This window comes from Electrona antarctica (genome assembly GCF_951216825.1).
Source record: "Electrona antarctica genome assembly, chromosome: 13".
Taxonomy (NCBI): Eukaryota; Metazoa; Chordata; class Actinopteri; order Myctophiformes; family Myctophidae; genus Electrona; species Electrona antarctica.
This window is the reverse complement of record NC_136794.1, coordinates 6,742,618-6,765,788: the sequence shown is the minus strand read 5'-3', so window position 1 is coordinate 6,765,788 and position 23,171 is coordinate 6,742,618. Positions and strand designations below refer to the sequence as shown.

At 41.3% G+C, this 23,171-nt stretch overlaps 2 protein-coding genes across 3 annotated transcripts; one reads left to right on the top strand and one right to left on the bottom strand.

Moving 5' to 3' along the window:
• Positions 1–661: 661 nt before the first annotated feature.
• Positions 662–18,321, bottom strand: cep97 (centrosomal protein 97). 2 transcript variants are annotated; one of them, XM_079517456.1, is made up of 11 exons: positions 18,192–18,321; positions 8,739–8,881; positions 7,239–7,397; positions 7,014–7,115; positions 6,791–6,904; positions 5,903–6,069; positions 5,111–5,275; positions 4,707–4,924; positions 3,940–4,621; positions 3,043–3,118; positions 662–1,958 (listed from the first exon to the last, which is right to left on the bottom strand). In XM_079517456.1, exons 1-11 carry the CDS (start codon positions 18,202–18,204, stop codon positions 1,422–1,424), a joined length of 2,376 nt encoding a protein of 791 aa, XP_079373582.1. In that variant the 5' UTR covers positions 18,205–18,321; the 3' UTR covers positions 662–1,421. The 2 variants fall into 2 exon arrangements, with proteins under 2 accessions (XP_079373582.1, XP_079373581.1); XM_079517455.1 differs by lacking the exon at positions 18,192–18,321 and adding an exon at positions 10,266–10,719.
• Positions 17,570–21,837, top strand: rpl24 (ribosomal protein L24). The gene is made up of 6 exons (XM_079517457.1): positions 17,570–17,652; positions 17,779–17,854; positions 18,259–18,369; positions 19,282–19,418; positions 20,598–20,661; positions 21,713–21,837. Exons 1-6 carry the CDS (start codon positions 17,648–17,650, stop codon positions 21,791–21,793), a joined length of 474 nt encoding a protein of 157 aa, XP_079373583.1. The 5' UTR covers positions 17,570–17,647; the 3' UTR covers positions 21,794–21,837.
• Positions 21,838–23,171: the final 1,334 nt, after the last annotated feature.

The window sequence follows — 23,171 nt, the reverse complement described above, 5'->3', positions numbered from 1 at the left end:
GGTCGCCCATTTAAGGGCATTTCTATCTATGGAACCCCTATTTATATTGTAAAATCAATGTTAATTTAACTCTGAGAGTGTACAAATAGAACCAAATGGATGGTCCTGTTAGGGTCCATACACTCTGAGTTACAGACCCATAATGGTCCATTTGGTTCCTAATTATCATTTAGCTGGGGACCCCCTGGAACTCCCTTAAGGACCCCTGGGGGTCCCAGGACCCCACTTCGGAAACCACTGTTGTAAACGACTAGTGTTAGTGATGAGAATACATTCAGGGCTATCTATATCCCTTAACCCTTATCCCTAAACTAATTTGCCATTTTTTACCATTTAAAAAAACCTTTTAAAATAGTTCATATAGTTCGATCTACGAGCTCACAATGTCTCGATGTAGATCGGCTAGTTGAACTATTTTAAAATGATTTTCAATATAGTAAAAAATGGAAAATATGTTTAGGGATAAGGGCGGAGCAAGATGGAGCCCTCAGTCTGAATGGATAAAAACACAAAGTGGGGTTGTCTTCATCTCTGTCCAATGAATGCCATATTTAACCAACTTTGAGACAAAGGCCTTATTCATACTTACTTACCAAAGGACTTATTCATAACAAGCAGTAACATTGCCGATCACAAAATATTTCACCAATGAGACATGAAACCATGTGGAAAAAGATACTTGGATTTATTCAATTTTAGTGAGATAAATAATCTAAAAGTGTTCTTTCAACATTAGAACTTCAAATAAGTAGTCACGGCAAAAATGAGCAAGCAGTGCTCTATAGTTATGCAAAAATTAATATACATCAGCTGCCAATGTTCATTTAGCCTACAGTGTAACTGCTCTCAGAATGTAGCCTATACATTTAAACTTTCCTGTGGACACAGAGCATAATATAGTTCTTATAATCCTAAACTGATTTATTGCAGTTTCTGACAAATTGTATTGGACATCAAACAGATGTGATAAAGTTCCTGGTCTTTTTTTAATCTGTAAAAAATACTGAACTTAAAGTATTTTCTTGTAAATCATCATGAAACAGGAAAAAAAAAACAGGGAAAATGTCCTATAACTTAACCTTTCAGTAACTGGAGGTACATTCAGAAGAGGCTACCGTTTCACCACGTTTTTATCCGGCAAAGAGACATTCAAGTTTGCTGCCTTTTTTACATCAGGGTTGATGATGCTCACAAGAAGTGATTTCAGACAATGTTTCCAAAAGTAACAACATATATATACATAATATTGAAGCCCGTTTCCGCTAATGTGGTGTAAGAAAGAAATGTCATAATAATGAGATGATTTCTCATCTTAGTATGTCATAATTATGAGATGCTACTGTCTGCAAGTCGTTTTTCTTTCACCACATTGGCAGAGATGGGCAGCAGAATGTGTACACTACACACTGTGCTTACGTTTTTCAGACCGTTAAGACAGGACTGGGAGGAGTGTCCTGTTTGCACTGCAGTTCTGATTGCTTGTCTAACGGCGAGGTGGACTGTGCCATTTTGTTGGGAGAGAAGGGTGAGGGGGGCTGAGGTGTCTCTGTTCTATCACTGGACGTGACTTCCTCCGACTCCTCCTCCCGCTGCTGTACCGAGTTAAGGTACTGCTCCAGCAGACTGCAGTCTGGACTGTTCCCAGTCCCAGCTGTCCCCGTTGTTGAAGTAGGGGTCACCAAATTCAACGCTCGCACCGTTTCCACAGAGTCCGCTGTCCCGCTGCTCAGGAAGCTGTCCTCTCGCCCCACTAGCTGCTCACCGGTTGACTGGAAGCCAGAATCTGGGAAGGAGATGTCCGTGCACGCAGGATCTGCAGTGCTGGATGCGACAGGCAGGGGCAGATTGAGGACGGGCTGGCGAAGCCCGGAGGCCGAGTTCTGAGCTGGGGCCACAGCCTGAGGAATGCTGGCTAGCTGCTGCTCAACAGACTGCTGCCACTTTTGCATAGACTGGACCTACATAGAGATGTCAGGAAATAGTTGTATGTATGTCAAGTAGTAAAGTCAGTCCAACATGCTTGTTTAAAATTCCAGACAAATTAAACAGCAAACCACTTGGCAGGCAAAAAAACATTAGTAACAATGGAACGATGGAAGGCTCGTCTTAGGACGACCTAGATAGAACAAAAATAGTTGATCAGCGGTCGGACGGAGTTGATCAAACATGCCTCCTCCATAAACCTATTCAACTTCAAACTCCACTTTAACCAAGACTCATTGAAAGAACATGTCCAATAATGTCGAACATTAGAAAACAAAAAATAAAAATGCATTAGACGGACAATATCCATCACCAGAACCATCAATATGTCTTTTCAATTATTCTAACATTGTTAACATGGGGTTTGAAGTTGAATGGGCACATAGAGGTAGCCTGGCTAATAAGCCAGACTCAAATCACGGCTGATTCGGTCTGGCTTATTAGCCAGGCTAACATAGAGGGGGGCTTGTCTGATCAAATTCATGTCAAAACATTGTCTGAGCCTCAGACTCTGAGGTGCACAGTTGCACACTGCACACATAAGTCAGAGTGGAAGTGAAATTGAACCCAGAAGTGTTAAAATGAAATATGTAACTGTCTGGGAAAACAAGTATACAGTATTGTAAAATATATATAAATTAAACTGTCTGGATACAATAAAAATGAAACAGTTGTACAAGTTGTACAAAATTACATCATTCATCAATTCATTGCAATGAGCAAGTTACTGCAGCTGGAAATGACATGGAACTGACTTTGGAACATATATAATACTGTACAAGCACAGTGACTGTCAATGGAGAACGCGTTATGAAGCAAAGTGATTGAAGGATAGGCAAGAGACTGTATTGGCATCATAAAACAGTTACCGTGACAGTAACAAAAGTGTATTACATTATGGTCGATTTAACATTTGAAATAGAATCTTGTCAGGCACGATAGTCCGCCAAGACAATTCCTAGTGGGAACTGGAAACCCTTCATGAGTCAGTGTTGGTGAAAGTGTGTACGAATTTTAACCTGGCTGTATGTATTTAAATGAATCAGTTTGGTCACTGACCTGTTTCCACAGAAACTTCACAGCCTCCTCCTGAACCAGCCTTTGTAGTCTCTCTTCTTCATACAATTTCTGCATTCTGTAAACACAATACTTTCTGCACTTAGAACACTTCTTGTCTTTCATACATGTGATGTATACAGTATTCTTGTTTCTTATATAACTGTGTGAATTTGTATATCTATTCTGTAATGTCAATTAGCAATCAGCAATTCTCAGCACCTGAGCTGTATTGTTTTGGAGCTCTTTAAGAGCAAGTTCTGTGTCTGTGAAAATCATATAGCACTGACGAAGGTCCTAGGACCGAAACGTTTGCTTTTTAATTGCACTTTGAGCACGAGCACTTTATGAGCATGTTAAAAGTCTCTAAGTCTCAGTTTAAGGAGTTTTACTTATATTTTCTATACGGTGAGCGAGTCTTTTCCTGTCAAAGTTTCCCTTATGTCTTGTCTTTCCAAATGAATAACATCACATCGACACATTAGATATATTATGTATATGTCAACCAAGTATGGTCAATAATTACTTCTCTCTGTTCATGACTATACAGGCACCGGCCTATTTGAGAGTGATGCAAGTCGGGAACGACGCAAGTGCCCCACCCGTAACCAGAACGCTCACCCCAAAACATGCTCGTTCGAGTGTGTTTTGGAGCGATCGATCTTTTATTCGCCACCAACCAGTCATGCAATATCTGTTGTACGTATTATAACAGTCTGACTGTGTGTCACTTTTATGCCCATATTGATATTTGTCTGTGTCCCTTTAATGTGCATATGGAGGTCCTTGTCAGGCATGCCCATTGCCCAAATATGGAGTCTACTACCATCAGTCTGACAACATATTGATGACTCTGCAGTCTGCACCTGCTACCTACGGAGAAAATGTTCTGTGTCATACCTTTCGAACTCTTCAGAAAGGAAGAGTATGTGATCTTGCATCCTACGCAAACGGATTTCACTTCGCACCTCTCTGGCCATAGGGTGGTGATGGCGAGTGTGCAGTCCCCTCCACCAAGACTGGATTCTGACTGCTGCCCTATCTGACTCAAAGCAGCGTGATTTAGTAGCATCAACCACCGTTTCTTCATGCCTGGGGCCAACCTTTGGCTCGGAGGAGATTTCCTGAAAGAGATTATTCTGAGGTTGGTTGCCTCTGTCCCCCTGTTGGCCAGCAGTAGGTTGGTTGCCTCTGTCCCCCTGTTGGCCTGAAGCACAACTCTGATGACCTCCCGTGGACTTATCTTCACTTCTTGCATTTTCTTTATCTTCCCACGAAGGTGGAGGATGTGTCTTTGCCATAACGGGTTTCTTGCGCCAGTTCGGACACTCTGGGGCCAGGGAGTCGGGCTCAAATGTCTCGGTTTCATCCTCACTGTCGGAGTGGTTTGGTTGGGGAGCTGGGTTAGAAGTGATGGGGAGAAAGGTGGACTCTGAGAGCAGGCTACCATTGACCCTATCGTCATCTGTCTGCACGTCTTCCACGTGAAGGTGCTCCTCGGCCACCCTGGGGCTGTGAATCACTGGAGCTGATGGCTGAGATGATTCTGTGCCCACCCAGGTATTAATCTGCACAGTTGGCTCTAAAAAGCAAGAAGAGAAAGACGATGACAAGACAGCTCAATCTCTGAAAAGAGGATGCATTATAACAAAGACACAAACCGATACCTGAGGAAGGAATCCCTAATAGCACTGATGTGCTGCTACCCGTCTCTCTGCTTGATGGAGTAGCAGTTGGTGAAGGTGCAATGGCTTTGTTTGTCTCTCTGGCTCCCCCTTGAGGGACCATATGCTGAGGGCTGTGGGCCTCTACATCTAGTCGAGTTGGGCGAGGAGGGCTGGGGCAGCCCTCATGGGTCTGATGCCAAAGCTGCCTTTGGTGAAACCTGGGAGAAAGAAGGCAGGCCAAGAAGCATGTCAGTAAATACTTTTCATGAATGCACCATAGTTGTTAGTTTTCAAAGAAAGGGGAGCCTTTTGTCCTTGGCACCAAAGACAATTATCTTGGTTTTGTCTTTGTTAAGTTGAAGGAAATGTCGGCACATCCAGCCAATCAATGTTTATACACTTACCTCTGTTTAGTCAGGATCTTCTCCAACTTGGCGTCTTCTGCAGTCTCCAGGGCTGGAGTCGAGATCAGAGGGCACACAGTTGCCAGGTACTGAACCAGCTGTACATGCTGACCCGGTCGATATGAGCGACCTCTGCCCTGGCTGTAGAGCCATTCTGCTCTCAAACTGTGCACAGAGAAATAATAGTAAAATAAATGAAATATAGAATCCATCACAATTACTTGAGAGAATAAGGTATTTGTTGAGAAACAGGGAGAAACAATTTGATAAGGTTTGGCTGCCCCTTGTCCATTACTTGAGTAGAAACAATTCATAGACAGGATACCACTGATGTGGTTGACTGTACGACATTTTCTTTCAGATGTTTTCCATTTTTCAAATTACTATTTTATTCTATAGTATGCGGCGTCACTGAGCAGTATGGGTGGGAGGGCTGAGGGTTTTCTTTCATTTTTTGTTTTCTATAAAAGAAAAATGTAATTCATATCACAATGTTTAATCTACAACAATTTATAATCGGTTCTCAATAAAAACCTATTTGACAAAAAAAAAAGAATCCATCACAATTACTTCTGCTACACTGGGCTCAGGTACTCATTCCCCATCATTCAATGTGATCATCATTAACATTTTGGAAATGTCCCCTCAACAATGCTTTAACATCAAACAGACTTTTATTTCTGCCGTCTACTCAAGTCCAAGACAAGCACATTTTGTGCCAAGGTGGCTTGGCAAAAAGTGCTCCTTATTTATTGCAGGGACAACATTCTACAGCACAAGTCCATTACACACCCTTCTTTTTGTGAAACTACATATCCGTCCAAGATTTTCAGATTTAGGCACCAGCTCGTGATGTATGGTCGATAGTCAAATCCAGGCAGCGAGGGGGTCACCATCACACAAGGGTTGCTCATAATGGACAGCTGTTCCAGTTCATGGAGAGGTGCCAGGTATGAAACCTGGGAAATGCAGAGAAAGATAGTTTAGTTTAGTTTATTTCGATCAATTCAACAGTGTAACATCAATCATTACCTTAAATATTCACACTTATAGTTGCTCGAAAAGGCATAGGCTGAAGCTCAAAGCTTATTAATGCCTATCCTTTGTACATGTCATTTTTTTCTCCAACATATTTTAAACTCACATAATGAATGATCCCCCTATATTAATTATACAGTTTTTACATTCACATTCGAAGATAGGCCGAAAAAAAATAACAAGTCCTGACATTTGATTCTCTGAACTTGTTTCTTGGGTCGGTTCATTGAATTGTTTACTGACCGACATGTTTGAGGCTGCTGCGTCATTGCCATGACGAGACTTGTCCATCAATAAATAATTAACCCATTTAGGCCTGACCTCAAAAAATTAAAACAATTCTTCTAAATCCTTGAAGCTTGTGTGAATCCTATGAGCTTGTAGATCTGCTATTTTTCAATAGCTAAATTATAACAATGTTTAAAACACCAAAAGGGGTTCCCGCCTAAAATGGGTTAAATACCCTGGTTGTTGTTGTTGCTTCAGTCATTATAAGAGTACAGGTCTTCGTTTTATTTGTTTATACCCCCTACACACTAAAAGAAGCCAAACAAATAATGTAAATGCTGCCAATTCATTTATCACTAAAGTATATTCCATTTTTTTGCACATACACGTAAAAACAAAAAAAGATGACATTACTTCGTTGAGATCCTGGATCTCATTTTCTGCCAGGGAGAGTATTGATAAGTGAGCAGGTAGGTGGGTAGGAACAGTACGAAGTGTTCCAACGCTGTTTCCATGCAGCAAAAGTGTCTGTGAAAAGAAATGACATCCCATAATAAAAAGGTGCATCGATACCATGACCTTGCCATAATTTATGTTCACACTTTGCCTTTGACCTCAGTCTTCAATCAATGCTTACCTTTAAGGCCAACAGTTTGGTCAGATCACCGATGTTAGATACATTATTGTCAGACAGGTCCAGGTGTTGAAGGGCAACACAATTGCCAAGATGCTCAATAACCTGAATAAAATAATAAAAGTGTAGTGCCACATTTACAACAAATTACCCCAGTTAACCCAAATAAATAAAAACAATATGTGAAACAACAATGTAGCACCGTAATGGGATGCCTCCAATCATCACCTTGATATTGTTGCCAGCCAGGTTAAGCCATTCAAGGTGTGGCATGTCCCGTAGACCCTCGATGTATCCAATACTATTATTGGGCAGGTTGAGAACTCGGAGTTCTGTTAATCGAGACACTGCCATCATTCTCACCAGACGGTTGTTTGCAACGGACAGCTGTAAAGAAAGGGCAAGACATGTATAGGCTGGAGTTACACAGCTTTTCAATCCATCCTGGGCATCCGATCATGCCAGGTCACATTAAATGTCAAATGTGTATCCTCTCAAGTCGATCCTCAGCTACATGGATATCTGATGAGTTCAAATCTCCATGACACGTGGACAGATACAGTTATGTGGACACAATCTGGAAAATATATTGTTAAATGACAAGCATTCTATCAGGAATAGATATAAAAGAATACAGGACAATAATGTCTTCTAGACTCTATAATAATAGTTTTACTATTCGCGACCGCAGGTCGCATTTACTATGAAATCGTAAGTTTTTTGTCTGTCAGTCAGTGTATCACTCAAAATCCCCATACATGGGAAAGCCCCCATATATAGTGCCAATAGGCCAGCAACTCTACATCTGATCTCAAACCCTTAGATCTCCATATATGGATATATGTCAGAACCTGTCCTTTTCTGACATTCCATATGTTGATCCTTCCCCATCCATCCTTCCTCTTCGATGTCTCCCTTTTGACTGATACCTGTCCATTCAAACTCTAGGCCTGCCCCAATTATTAGTGCAGCTGCGCCCGGCAGCTGGTAAAAAAAAGAGTTCTCAACAGGCCCGAAAATTAAGGCCCGGCCCTACCTGGGCCCTCATCAAACCCTGTACACTCAAGATACTGATCCCGCTGCCACCCATATATGGAGCTGACCTGTTCTGATATTCCATATGTTGATCTGACCTCATCAAACCCTGTACACTCAAGACACGCTCCATATATGGCCAGTACAGAATTAATTCCATATGTTGATCTGACCCCCATGCAAAAGCGCCAGCGCTCGCCCAGCAGTCTGCTGTCACCCAGGCGGATATGTTGATCTGACCCCCCATTCCAAAGCGCCAGCGCTCACCCATAGTCTGCTGTCACCCAGGCGGATGCAAGGGCGAGGTCGCTTCTCGCCCTCAGGCGTCTTACTGGTATTATGGCTTGACCCTAATTCATAGTCAAATTATTAATGTGTTGCTGCTGGGTATTGGCCAGGTACATTTGCACAAACCTGGAATATGTCCTGTGCATTTTAAATCATCCAAACAAGAGCAATGAACAGCTACTGAACAAGGTCCTGCATTGCGCCATTAAAATGTCAAATGTTTTAAAACATATAGATCTATAGCTTGGTGGATGCTCTATTAAGATAAACATACAACAACACCTCTATAGCAAAGGCAATGGGCATTGTACAAAGAATCCATTCCACATACTGTACAACAAAATTAAGAACGTTACACACACTGCTGTCGTAAGCGACATGCAGCCATGAGGAATATTGGCTTACCTGTTGGAGGCCTGGACTCCGTTCTAGATGATCCAGTTTCATGATATGATTGCGATCCAAGATGAGAGTCTGGGTGTCATCAGAGCAGACAAAACTAGGATCCAACTTTTGAATGCCCTGGGCTGAAAGGTCCAATATGGAGCCTATACCAAATAGACATTACAATCCATAAGCATACTGTTCCTCATCGCCATGACCACACAAATACATTGTAACATAATTATGCCAGATATGCAGTCAGTGGCAGTCACACTAGTAGCAAGCGCAGCCGGTAAGACATCAGCTGAGCACACAATTAAACACACTGTCTGTAACAGACAACACAAGCAGACTACTTCTACTTCTCAGAATCACAAGATATATCTATAGAGAGTATGCGCATGCTTAAAGTGAATGGCACATCGAGTGGCGAAGCAACATGCAAAGTGAGTTTAACATTGTTTAATGTTGTTTAATGCAATCAGATAGGACTGTTCTGTTTGGATGTATGGGCTGTCAAGGCCAGAAAGTAGTTTTTTGACACTCAGTAGGCCTTCCTGCATAACTTCCTGGTTTGATGATGATGTCACGCACATAACCTCTATACATTTAAATCAAAAATCACACATGTGTGAAGTGAGGGGCGCTCTTATCATTATACATCATCATACGGTATGTAAGTTTGTAAATACATCGAAGATGCGAATGTAATCCATTCCTAATGGATGAAGCCTTGGCCTGGAAGAGTCACTGGCCCTCTCCTCCAGGCTTCCAGCTATAGACAAATCCACGGAGGGGCCACCGAGGCGCAACCAGCACCGGGAGAGAGGGCCACACCTGGCCAACAGGGAAGTAAGAAACCTGCCGGTCAGGTGCAGCAAACCAGTGCTGACCACACCCCAGTGACCGCCGCGCCCAGGGCCACTGTCCTTTCTCTCCTGCCAGAAGATATGTGATGAGCCGATTTGCTCGTCTACATATGACATAAAATTTCCCTTCATTGTCAATGGCATTTAATGTTTGTGTTGCCACAAATGTACGTCATATTCGAGGGAGAAATGAAATGAAAGGAGAAATTAGGTCATATATAGATATATGACCTAATTTCTCCTTTCATTGTCAATGGCAAATATGAGACGTGTGGGGACACAAGCTGTAAAAAAAATACACCAACAGAGCTAGTGAAATCACATTAATGTCATATCTATGAGTCATTTAGATTTTGTCACAATGATCATGTTGTGACGACATGGGTATTTTAGTCATGCCATCCCCGAAAAAGAGACATTAGGCTCTGGTCCAACTCAAAGGAGTTGGAGAACTCCTAATGCTACGTACCAGTCAGAGCTACCTTTATCATAGCTCTGGTCCATATCTCTAATGCCTTCATTAGAAGGCATTAATGCAACGGTAGCAAGAGCAGTAAGGCTATGGACCAGAGCTACCTTTATCATAATAAATCCTGCTTGTTGTAGCTGCCTATAGAAACGTAACGTACGACAATGCACCAACAGAGTTAAATAAGATGATTACACAGTTATTACTCACCAGCATTAGTATCCGTTTTCAAATCTGATACACCCATCTTTAGGCTGTACTAAATAGCAAATTTAGCTAACTGTAAAAGCTGCAGAATGACTGTATGACAGGAACGCTCCTGAGTCCTGACGCTTGTTACGATTCCTTACGGTTTGCCGGAAAATGTAGTTCCAAACCACAATGGTAGCTGGTCGCCTTTAGGCTGTACAAAGGACTACACATTTGGACATACAAGCTTAGCTAACTGATAAAACACGCTAATGTTATTGTAACGGTTAAAGAATTGACTCCGTTGCTAGTTGCTAACGATGACAGATGGATAGATAGCTTCTTGGCCTAATGGCTGTTGTCTCTAGTCTGCCTGGAAATCGTTCATGTGTTGTTGTGTGTGTACTAGCCTACTATGACTACTATCTGTAGAGGAGCTGTGACGTGAACATCTCGATGTCGGTTGGTTCCTACTCTAAAGTTGGTTCCCGCTTGTGCTCGGCTCTAGGCAACCGCATGGGGTACTTCAAATTTCCATAACTGAATCTTAGACATTAACAATGTCCAGAAGCAAGTTAAGCAACTGATTTATATTCTAATCTTCAATTTGAAGTTTATCACATCACACATGTTTAAATTAAACCACTAACGTACCTGTAAAAAAAGTAACATTATTTGTGTTACAGTGAATACCACCAGTGAAATTGTGAGAATAGTTTTACAAATAATATATATCGACTTAATTTTTTTGTGGATCACGATTTTATACCCTCCCTGTCCTGTCCCTGTGACGTACACCGTAGTATGATGACGTATGTATGACTCCAAATTTGGGCAAAGTTTCAGATTGCCCATTGACTTAGAACTGATGGGGATAAAGGTGATGGCATGATGAGTGATGACATAAATCATAATAAAACATGATGTCATAAGTTACTCTAGAAACATACAATAAACTGATAATAACAATAGTCTCATTAGTGTGGTATGTTGCCCTGTGGCCAACCACACTAGGCAAAAACCAACGTCACTATGATGTCAGAGCACTGGCTTTATATAATTAGCAACGGTGGCCTAATTTCAGTATAGTCCTGATCTCAGAGGAAGCTAGTCAGCTAGACATTATTATGATTTTTTCTTAAGTCTGTTAATAGTTAAATTCACAAGATCCAAAATGATGGAGGACGAGCGCCCCACAGACCTCAAGACGTGCATACATGCCAACTACATTGTGACGAAATGCCATTTAGAAAGCCTAACACAACAGTTTGAAGAGATGTTTGTGAAACAGCAGCGCTGTGATGATGAGAGAACACAACTGATTGAAGACCTGAAGACGTTGGCTGAACGGTTGTTACATGCAGAGCAAACAATTAAAGCTGCGAAGGAAGACAATGAAATGAAACAGTTATTGTTACAGGGAAATGACGAGGACCTCAAGCAACTCCAAACAATGTTGGGGGAGAAGGATAAAGAGATCACCGCCCTCAGAGAGAGACTCAGCATTCAAAACAGGGACTACAACAAGAGGAGTGCGAAAGCCAGGAGGGAAGAGGGAAGTAGTCCTTTGCCAGTGAAAGAAAAGTGCAAGGGTAAAAAGAGTCCTTTTCCAAAAGAAGGTACAATTCATGGGGACAAGAGTGAGCATGAAACAAAAACGAATCCTTTTTCAAAGGAAGGACATAGGTGTGAGTGTAGAGAGACTCATTTTCCGAACGAAGGTTTCTTCTCTTCGAGAGATAAGTGTGAGAGTGAGAGCACTACTGGGAATAGTCACCTGGAGGCGAGCATCTGCACCAAGCCAGATACCACCAGTGACGAAGGAAAGAAAGCCCGCAAACGCCGTAAAGTGCAGGAGACAGAGCACGACTGCTGCCCTTATGTTGACCTGACGGCGTGCCATGCTGTACCACCTGACAGCAAAGAACAATGTACTGGTGAACCAATAAATGGTTCCTTCCCTGTGTGCGTCAAGTCAGCGACAAAACAACAACTGCAAGGAGGAACAAGGAAGGCTAGGAAGACACAGTGGTTTTGAGCATATAAACCACTGTCCCGTTCATGTAACTATACCTGCCCACCATTAATGGAAGGCGAGGAAGACCAAGTGAAACTGGCAATGTGGACAAGGTGATGGAGTGCAGGAGATTATGAATAATCATAACATGCACCCCAAACTAACATACTGGAAAGTGGGATGGAGCACCTACATAGTTTTTTTTAATTCTTGAAATACTTTTATAGAGATCTTTTTTTAAGACACCATTTTTGCCGGCCACTGGGTTGTTCACTGAAGGGGGTTTGCCAAGAATGCCATGAAAGCTAGAACCGCCAGAGTAATGGGCAGGACTGTGTTGGCACCATGGACGTGGAACAGATTACTCCCAACCATCATCTGCTGAACAACCGTAATAACAGTCCGTGTGACTGATTTACATTTATTGTGTGAAACACCTGTTTGTCTGAACCCTCACTGTCACAGAAATTGACAATATTGTTTTAAACATGGCGACTCGCCCCTGCTCCATCATTTGGTGCCCCCCAGAACCAGACACAAGAAAACGTGTTTGGCCACCGCTATAGTTTACCAATTTGCAACCGGAAGCTATAGGGTAGCTTCCTGGCTTGGCTATAATTCACCTTGGGATATTGACATATAGTAAATGGTAAATGGTGCATTTATATAGCGCCTTTATCCCAAGGCGCTTTACATAGATTGTGCATTACATTCACCCATTCATACACCGATGGCGGCGGAAACCATGCAAGGCACCAACCAGCAACATCAGGAGCAATTAGGGGTTCAGTGTCTTGCTCAAGGACACTTCGACACTAACTCTGGGGGAGCCCGGGTTCGAACACCCCATGAATCCTTGACGTTATGGACATTTGTCACATGTGTCAATTTGATGACCGGGCAGTGAGACTCTTTGAGCCTCCTACCAGAGACTTCGCCGGTCATCAAATTACTGGCTTAGGAATGCGAGAGGAACAAAATCACGTCTGTGTGAAGTGAGGGGCGCTCTTATGATCATCCTCATAACTCAGACACTATGACATAAAATTCTCCATTCATTGTCCATGGGAATTAATGTTTGTTTAAGACGAAGTTTGTGGACGGTAACTGAAAGCTAGCACGCCCCTCAAAAAAGAGGGGCTCAACCACTTATATGTAAGTTGTGTACGTAGGCCTGCTGGTCCGGAGGAATTAAGTAGCCCTGAAGCCCATAATTAGCAGGTGCTGTCTATATCAGCTATATATAGACAACAGCGCCTACTACGCAGAGGCCACGCATGTTCAGTCTAACAGGATGGCGGAGTTATGGACAGTCGCCCTCCACACCAGCGAGCCTGGGCTCTTAGGAAAACTCACAATTGTGTGACCTGAGGGGCGCCTTTTTATCATGATGATGAAGTCACCCACTTACGTCATTTAACATTGACTTTGATCTACGGAAGAAAAGTCGTAATAAAAAGTCCATAGACTTGACCACACACATGACGTCACAGGCGGAAACACACAAAGCCAGGCGTGGGGCTAGAATAGGTTGAAATAATTTTGGCCCTAAGCCCTCTAACTAGAATAGGTTGAAATAGTTTTGGCCCTAAGCCCTCTAACTAGAATAGGTTGAAATAGTTTTGGCCCCAAGCCCTCTAAATCATTCACTCTACCAGATTAAAATCACACCCGTGTGAAGTGAGGGGCGCTCTTATCATTATACATCATCTCATGAACAACTGAATTTATGTGATTGATTGGTTAGCCGATTTGCTCATCCAGGTGTGGGGCTAGCACCCTTCAAGAATAGGTTGTAATAGTTTTGGCCCCAAGCCCTCTAATCATTCACTTTACCCAATTAAAATCACACCCGTGTGAAGTGAGGGGCCCTCTTATCATTATACATCATCTCACGAACAACTGAATTTATGTGATTGGTTAGCCAATTTGCTCGTCTACATATGACGTAAATCTTCCATTCATTGTCAATGGCATGTAATGTTTGTGTTGCCACAAATTTATGTCATATTTGACAGACATTTGACCTAATTTCTCCTTTCATTGTCAGCAAATATTGAGATGTGTGGGGACAACATTTACATCATATTTGAGGCACATTACATTAGGTCATATGGTCATAGGTCATTTAATGTTTGTGTTGGCACAAAGTTAAGTCATATTTGGCAGACCTAATTTCTCCTTTCATTGTCAATGGCAGATATTGAGACGTGTGGGGACGAAAGCTGTATTTAGGAGGGGCTAGCCCCCTCAAAAATCACACTTGAAATTCGAGCAGTCTTACTGTTTAACCACCACACTCTAAAATGGACCTAAGTATGATCTTTTCTCGCTCTACACCAAATGTCTTCGCCAAAAATAACCAATCTGCAAACTCGCAACACGTACTTGCATTGCAACGTGTTGTTGTGAGCTTGTAGATCTGATATTTCTAGTGAATGTTCCCCCAGCATAGGGAAGTGATAATCCTTTGATGTATTTTTCCTATCGTGAAACTTATGTCCTAAAACAATATCCACAACAAAAGCCACTGAGAGGGTTCCCCCACTCAGTGCCGGTTCTAGCTTGTATGGGGCCGTGAACCAAACCACCCTTCAGCGCCCTAAAAAAATGTGTCCAAAAAACGTTTTTGATACATTTGAGTGGAGGGCAAAGTAAAAAAAAAGGGTCACTTTCCGTTATGTTAGTTTGGCATGCACTTTATATTATTAACCATCTAAATTTACCTTCCATCACCTATCCAAAGAGGCCCAATTCACACTGCTTTGACGAGTCCTGTTCAGGGTGTTAATTGCCTGTCAATCTGCGGTCAGATCACGGATCACTTAGTTTATGTTAAAACCACTGTGTTTTCCTAGCCTTCCTTCTTCCTTCTTGCATTTGTTCTTTTTTATCTGACTTGACAGCATTACCAACGCACACAGGCTCTGAACCATTTATTGGTTCTGGTTCAACACAGGACAGTTCTTCATTGTGTGCTATCATTGGTTCCATTGGTTCATCACAAGGAAACGCACACGTCTTAGTGTAGGAACTTTGATCTGTCTGCTGTAGTTTGCAGCGTTTGCTGGCTTCCATGCCTTCATCATTGTGACATTTACTGATGACTGAGACCGATGTGGTCTCCGGCATGGTGGGGAGGCTGTAGTCACTGAGTTCAGAGTATGATGTCCTGCTGACCTCCAGATGATTGTTCCCAGTAGTGCTCTCACTCTCACGTTTACACGTATCTCCATGAACAGAAAAGTGTGGAAAAGGACTCATTTCAAACTCACACTTATCTTCTGGAATGATAACTTCCTTTGGTGTTCCTTTGGAATTCCTTTCACCCTCACACTTGTAACGGTCCTCCATCTGAATGCAGAGGCTCTCCTTGAGGGAGTTGATTTCTTTATCCTTCTCCTTCAACGTCTTTTTGAGTTGTAGGAGAGTCTCAGCCATTGATTGTAACTTGTACTTTTTCACTGTGCGCTCTTCTTCCGTCATTTGAATTGTTTTCTCTGCTTGTAATAACCTTTCAGCCAACTCCTTCAGCTCTTCAACCAGTTGTGTTTTCTCCTCATCGCAGGTCTGCTGGTTTGAAAACATCTCTTCCAGGATTTGTGTTAGGTTCTCTAAATGGTATTTCATCACAATGTAGTTTGCATAATACTTGCACATCTTTAGTTCTGTGGGGCTGCGTTTGTCCATTGTTAGGATCTTACTAAATACATTAATTGAAATAAGACTAATAAATAAAACTATTCAGGGTTCAACCCTTTTTTTAAAAGGTTCATACTGCACCTATGTTCATCAGATGCCAAAATTATACTAACATAAAACCAACTTTACATAGAATATAAAGCCACTGCTCTGACATCACAGTGACATTGTTGATTGTATAGTCACAGCTACTGGTCACTGTGACTACACTAAGTACTCTGACAACAGACAATGATGTCCTAGTTCTGACATCATAAAGATACAGTAGCCTTACTAGCCTATGAATATATGGATACATACCCCTTTAATGTGAAATAGACCCTGTGACCTATCATTACAATGTACATGTACAATAGTAGCACCCTGACTCTGTTTGACCTCTGTTTGACCTCTGTTTATGAACAAACAACATTTTCTAATAATTGCAACCTTTGTCCGATAATTCGTTAAGGAAAAATCACACCTGTGTGAAGTGAGGGGCGCTCTTATCACTATACATCAGCAATGACACACGGAATGTGATGTATGATGATGTATGATGATTCACCATCGAGACGGTCACGGCCACACAGCCAACTCAAGGTACGGCCACGGAGCCGACTTGGGGACCCAACACAAGGACAACACAAGAGACGGTCACGGCCACACAGCCAACTCAAGGTACAGCCACGGAGCCGACTTGGGGACCCAACGCAGCTCCTCCAAGGAAAACAAACAAATTAACGGAGCTGAACGTGAATCCCCCCCACCGCCCACGCCTTTTTTTCCCTCACTGTATATGTTTCTTTTCCCTTTTTACCTCCTTTATGATGAATTCCTGTTCTGTCTATAGAAGTGTCTATTTGTACGTCTCTAAATGTTTTGATGATTTGAACATGGTGGACCCTATTGGAAACAAGTGTAATGCTTAATTGGGTCGTCCACTCACAGTTAACAGCCTTTGTATTGAGTTTGTGCTTGAAATGTACTGTAATTCTGCAAACTGTTAATAAATTCTTCAATCAATCAAAAAACATCACATGCTCAGCCTCAGCCAATCAAATCATTTCCATGGTACACAAAGACACACAAAGCTGGGCATAGGAGGGGCTAGCGCCCCTCAAGAAATAAGTACAAATTAAAAATAAATGAAAACAATTTAAAAAAATAATATATATATATATATATATATATATATATATATATATATATATATATATATATAGTCACCAATCTTCTTCAACTAAACTGCAATTCCTTACTTATTTTTAATGTAATTTACCCAGTAAAAGTTAGGCTATAACTACATACTTAGCGACTTCTTTGCGACAAACGTAAGAAATGTAAGAAGTTGAAATGTAATGCAGATTTGACAATACATTTACCAAACAAGACAAAACTATGTACCCTATGAGCAACATGTACTCTCGCGAGAGTGCCGATTGGCAATTTGCCGGCTGTCGCGATCAAGAGTCTTGACACAAGAATACTAAACAAATAATTAAGAATTACTCGAGTGTCAGTTTGATCTTATATTATATGAATATAAACTATAAAGCATGTTTTTTAAAATTACTAAAACAATGTTTGAGGCAGCGTCTTCTTCTACGGCTCTGGTTTATAAATGTTACACATCCGGGTTACACAAAATCAGCTTCCGTATGCGTCATCTTTCTTTCCGGTTTTGCGCTCTCTCGTAGCCGTCATGAAGTGAGTTCCCACAAAATAATCTATCGGCATCCTAGCCTTTAAATAAACTATATATAAGGAATATCGTTGTTATGTATATAATTGTATCCCCTTCTATCAGTCATTATGTTTATTTGTCCCTTTTAGGGTCGAGTTGTGCAGTTTCAGCGGGTATAAAATATACCCCGGCCATGGCCGCCGGTACGCCAGGATAGATGGGAAGGTAACGCTTGGGCCTGATACTGACACCAGCAATTACTCTTTATATATTGTCTTTGTTTTACGTTTACTTGTTCGGTAAACACAATTAACGTTTGATACACCTTGGCCTAGTAAGCAGCTAAGTGTTCATGAGGGCTAACTAACTGCTAACTCTGAACACTTACTAGCTAATGCTAACGTGTCTGTGTTGGTGTTCTCTTGTGTACGAAATGCACCGTGTCCACGTTTCTGCGTGTTGTATACTAACTTGAAGCCTGTAATGTATTCCACAACATTGTATTAAGTTCATTAGTAACCATGAATGAAATGGCGTGCACATGTATCTGATCATACGATACCCGTTGTTGTCATGCTACAGTGAGTGATGTAAGCTGTGGTGGTTATATATTCGTTTGTTTTCTTCAGGTGTTCCAATTCTTGAATGCCAAGTGCGAGGCGGCGTTCCTGGCCAAGAGGAACCCCAGACAGATAAACTGGACTGTCTTGTACAGACGCAAGCACAAGAAGGGCCTGTCTGTAAGTTACATGCTGTAGCCTATATTTGCCACAAAGTGTCATCATTTAATACAAATAAATCTAAACATGCTTGTCAACATTGAGTGATGCACTATTTGCATAATTCACGTCCATGTTTGGCTGTGGGTGGATGGTGTGCATAGTTTTGGTCTGTGTTATGTGCTGTTGCTGGGCTGTGTCTTACAGCCTGTGCAACAGTGCTCACTCCACACCTGCAGCCATAGAGAGACTAGAGATCATAGTACCGGCCCTTGACTACCATTGGTCGGCCTCCATATTCTCTTACAAGCTACTTTGTACATTTAGGTATATTCTGTCATGTGAGTAGAGCAGAGATGGTGGTGTTTTGAGAATGATTTCAAGAGTGTTATTTGTTACCAAGTCATATAGTAGTAGTGAAATGTCAATTGTGGTATGTTCTGTAAGACTGTGCTAACTATACTGTATAATAATGATAATACTGAAACGTAATAAAAAAAATCACACCCGTGTGAACTGAGTGGTATAAGGTCTGTCTGACGTAATGAAATCATGTCTGACGTAATGAAATCACACCCGGGTGTGATTTCATTACCTGGCTTTGTTTGTGCAGAAAAAATGAGCATGGTTGCTATGTTCACCCTGTTCACCCGGGTGTGATTTCATTACGTCATTACAACAGGGTGAACATAGCAACCATTCTCATTTTTTCTGCACAAAAAAGCCAGTTGTAGGAGTGGTTTACACCACTCAAAAACCTAATATAGTATAGGTAAAAACTATTGGCAGAAATGGGTAATTTGCAGAATACTGCAGCATCTGAACAGCATCTGCCTTGTCTGGCTGCTGAGGTTGTAATGTTCAGTATAGGACATTTGCCTACATTGGAAGAAATACCCGTTTCTAAAGTTGTATCAAAATGTGTCCTAACAGGAAGAGGTGTCAAAGAGGCGTACACGCCGTGCAGTGAAGTTCACAAGGGCCATCACTGGGGCCTCTCTGGCTGAAATCATGGCCAAGAGGAACCAGAAGCCTGAGGTCCGTAAGGCTCAGCGTGAGCAGGCCATCAGGTAAGAACACTACTCTGCAACGTGAGTACTATAGACAAATAACGCTTTAAGTCCACACTAATTATCCATAATGTATAAATGATGGATAAGGGTCAGGACAACTAGGCCTTTTTGTGGGGGGGTCAGAATAAAATGTGGACTTAAACTCTTATTCGTTTATAGTACTGACATTTATCTGAAGGGAAAAAAACTGCATTGACAGCAAGTCCCCAGGACATTTTCGTTATCCTTTAACCTTGTCTGATTGTATCTCATGCTTTTTACTTACAAAAAAAAACTGGCAAGCAAAGGCAACTGCTCCACCCAATTTTACTTGGTCCACAGTTTATTGCCACCAGTGTGATGGTTTTTGAATAGCTATCTGTGATCTCCCATTTCACTAGCTCTGGGTGGCGCAAGGAGTATTTCATTTAAGATTCAACGTTTCGACCCAATTCCTGATGAAGACCCGATGGGGTCGAAACGTTGAATCTTAAATAAAATACTACTGGTAGCACTAAGAACGGTGTGCGGACATCCTTCCTACCTTTTTCTGTATGTATATTTATTTGTTCAGTACCCGTCAACTTTTTGAGATGTGCGTGTTTCCATTTTGGATCTTATCTCATATGGCTCAAGGAGCATGTCACAGCAATACCATCCAATTGTTTTTGATTGAATACTTTGAAGTTTTAATAGCAAAAGTAGAGGTACGGTTGTATGTTAAAAGGATAACACAAAAAGCCCCGTGGGCTTGTTTACATTGTGGTTCTAATAATTTAATACAAATCTAAAAATGATAGTTGGCATTAAATAATGCACTATTCTGATATTCATGTCCATGTTTGGCTGTGGGTGGATGGTGTGCATAGTTTTGGTCTGTGTTATGTGCTGTTGCTGGGCTGTGTCTTACAGCCTGTGCAACAGTGCTCACTCCACACCGGCAGCCATAGAGAAACTAGAGATCATAGTACCGGCCCTTGACGTCTTGTTAGACATACCAAAGGTCGGCCTCCATATTCTCTTACAAATTACTAGAATAATCGTACTAAAAAATAATCAATAGTTGCAGGCACCCCTCCTTTCATGTGCATTATGCGCTTATAAGGGACCCTTTTGCTGATGTGATTTAGTTGTTAATTGGTGGCTAAAATATTGTCAATGTAGTTTGTGGCTCATTCATGGTTCTCTATTTTCCAGGGCTGCCAAGGATGCCAAGAAGGCAAAGCAGGCAACAAAGAAGCCCTCTACAACCAGTACTAAGGTAAGATCACTCTACAGGTACTTCCTAAAAATAAATCCTAACATGGATTGTTTGTCTTGACAGTGACGCAATCTTTCATCTGGAAGTTCAACGTTTTGGATTGGCTGGGAACAATTGGGGTGGGGATGTTAAATGTGAGAAACAACACTATCAGGCATGCACTTTAGTACTACTTCAAGATGGCAAAACATTTTTAGTCAGTTTAAAGCCCGAAGGAATGGTCACACAGCATCAGAAGCATCATCCATTCAGCCTTTTATATAATGAAGTTCTCTTGGTGGGTAGATTTGTACCTGTCAAGTTCAACTAGATGGGGGGTTTCTGGTTGGAGCTATATTGTATGTGACCAAGTTAGCCAAAATTTCTGGCAAAGTTTCATGCAGTGCTGTAATGCTGTTCGGTTTATGATAAATATTGGTTAAATATTTTTTATTTTGTTGGTCGAAACGTTGAATCTTAAATAAAATACTACTGGTAGCACTAAGAACGGTGTGCGGACATCCTACCCTTTTCTGTATGTATATTTATTTGTTCAGCACCCGTCAACTTTTTGGATTTTGGATCTTATATCTATTTAATGCCAACTATCATCTTAAAAATGATAGTTGGCATTAAATAATGCACTATTCTGATATTCATGTCCATGTTTGGCTGTGGGTGGATGGTGTGCATAGTTTTGGTCTGTGTTATGTGCTGTTGCTGGGCTGTGTCTTACAGCCTGTGCAACAGTGCTCACTCCACACCGGCAGCCATAAAGAAACTAGAGATCATAGTACCGGCCCTTGACGTCTTGTTAGACATACCAAAGGTCGGCCTCCATATTCTCTTACAAGTTACTAGAATAATCGTACTAAAAAATAATCAATAGTTGCAGGCATCCCTCCTTTCAAGTGATTTTCCCCCGCCACTACAATCAGTGGTGTGATTTATAAACGTACTACTGTTCTCTTCTCCATCTTCTGTATTCACTGACTAGACTATCGAATTACTCTTATGGTTTGGTTTGAAATGCTTGGGTGTGACGCGTGTATATGTTTTTATTTCTTTGCAGGCCCCTACCAAGGCTGCCCCAAAAGCGAAGATTGCAAAGCCTATGAAGGTGAATGCACCTCGTGTTGGAGGAAAACGCTAGAAGGGGTTCATTTTGATTGTGAATAAAACTTTGTTGGATAACTACTTTGTGTGACAGTGACTTTATAATGGTACCATTATGTTCCATTGGGTAATCCTCTAGAACTGGTGTTAATCCTTTTCCAAGGATGTGTCCATTTGCTAATTATTGCAATAGGCTGGATTTTCTTCTAAGGGTATTTTCTTTTCCCCCACTGGAATATTGAGATGGCATAACATGGAATTAGAGAGATGCATGATATTGAAATTATGACATATCCGATCTCCAAATATTTATCAGGTTCATATCGGCCTATTCCGATATATTACATTATGTACCGTAATATATTTATATTGACTTTTTTTTGCTGGTGAAAGTAGATGGTAAGCCCTCCCCACTAACAGCTGATGCTCTTAAAAGAGACGGGCAGACTTGCTGCTCTGTGTACAAAGCCATTGACCATCACATTATTATTGCATCATAAATATCGGTGAAAATCTTGAATATTTTTTAGACCGACCCTATACGGCATTATTATGGCCAATTTCGTACACTACGATTATATCATGCATCACTACATGGAATTCATGATGCATTTCACTCAACTGGGAACTAAAGAGCTCTGTCCAGCAATGTAATTATGAAAACAGAAGAGGGAGACAAAGCACCATAGGAAAGTATACTTTACCAGAGATTAAAATGGGGTGCATTTTGCATCCCAAAACGCAGTTTATAGTTTAGGGACACAATACAACAATGACCTCTGCATCCACGGGATGCACTACTGTACTCAGCATGTACAGTATACAAATAATACATATAGCCAAAATAATGTGAAATATGTAGAGCATTTTTTTAATTCTAGTTTACCTTGCTAGCTTTAGTTATCATGTATTCTGTTTTCTACATGAATATAACCATATTAAATGGGAGTTAAATGCTGCGATTTGTAAAAATGACAATTACTCTTAACGTAGCTCTGGTCCATAGCCTATGGGCAGAATCATAGAAGCATTGGCTATGGACCAGAGCTACTCTTACGTTGCTGAAGTGGGTCTCATCTAAAAGACCACCCCTGCATCCCAGAACTACATTGAAAACCTATTTACATCACTGCTTTACCATTCAATATTTCGACTTGGTGGGGATGTGTGGAGCCCGTAGCTCACAATCTACTTTAGGTGAGTGAGTTTGGTCTCACACTGGATTCTTTACACAAGTCTACAGTAATAGTTATCTAACCTTGTTACAAGGACTCCTGAATTGATGTATATTTGGCCATCTGAAAATATGTTTTGTGCCAGGGACCCCCAGAAGATAAAGATTTTTCTAAAATGTATGTGCCATGTGGTGAGCTTGTTCATCTGCTATTTTTGAATAGTAAACACAAAATATTGAC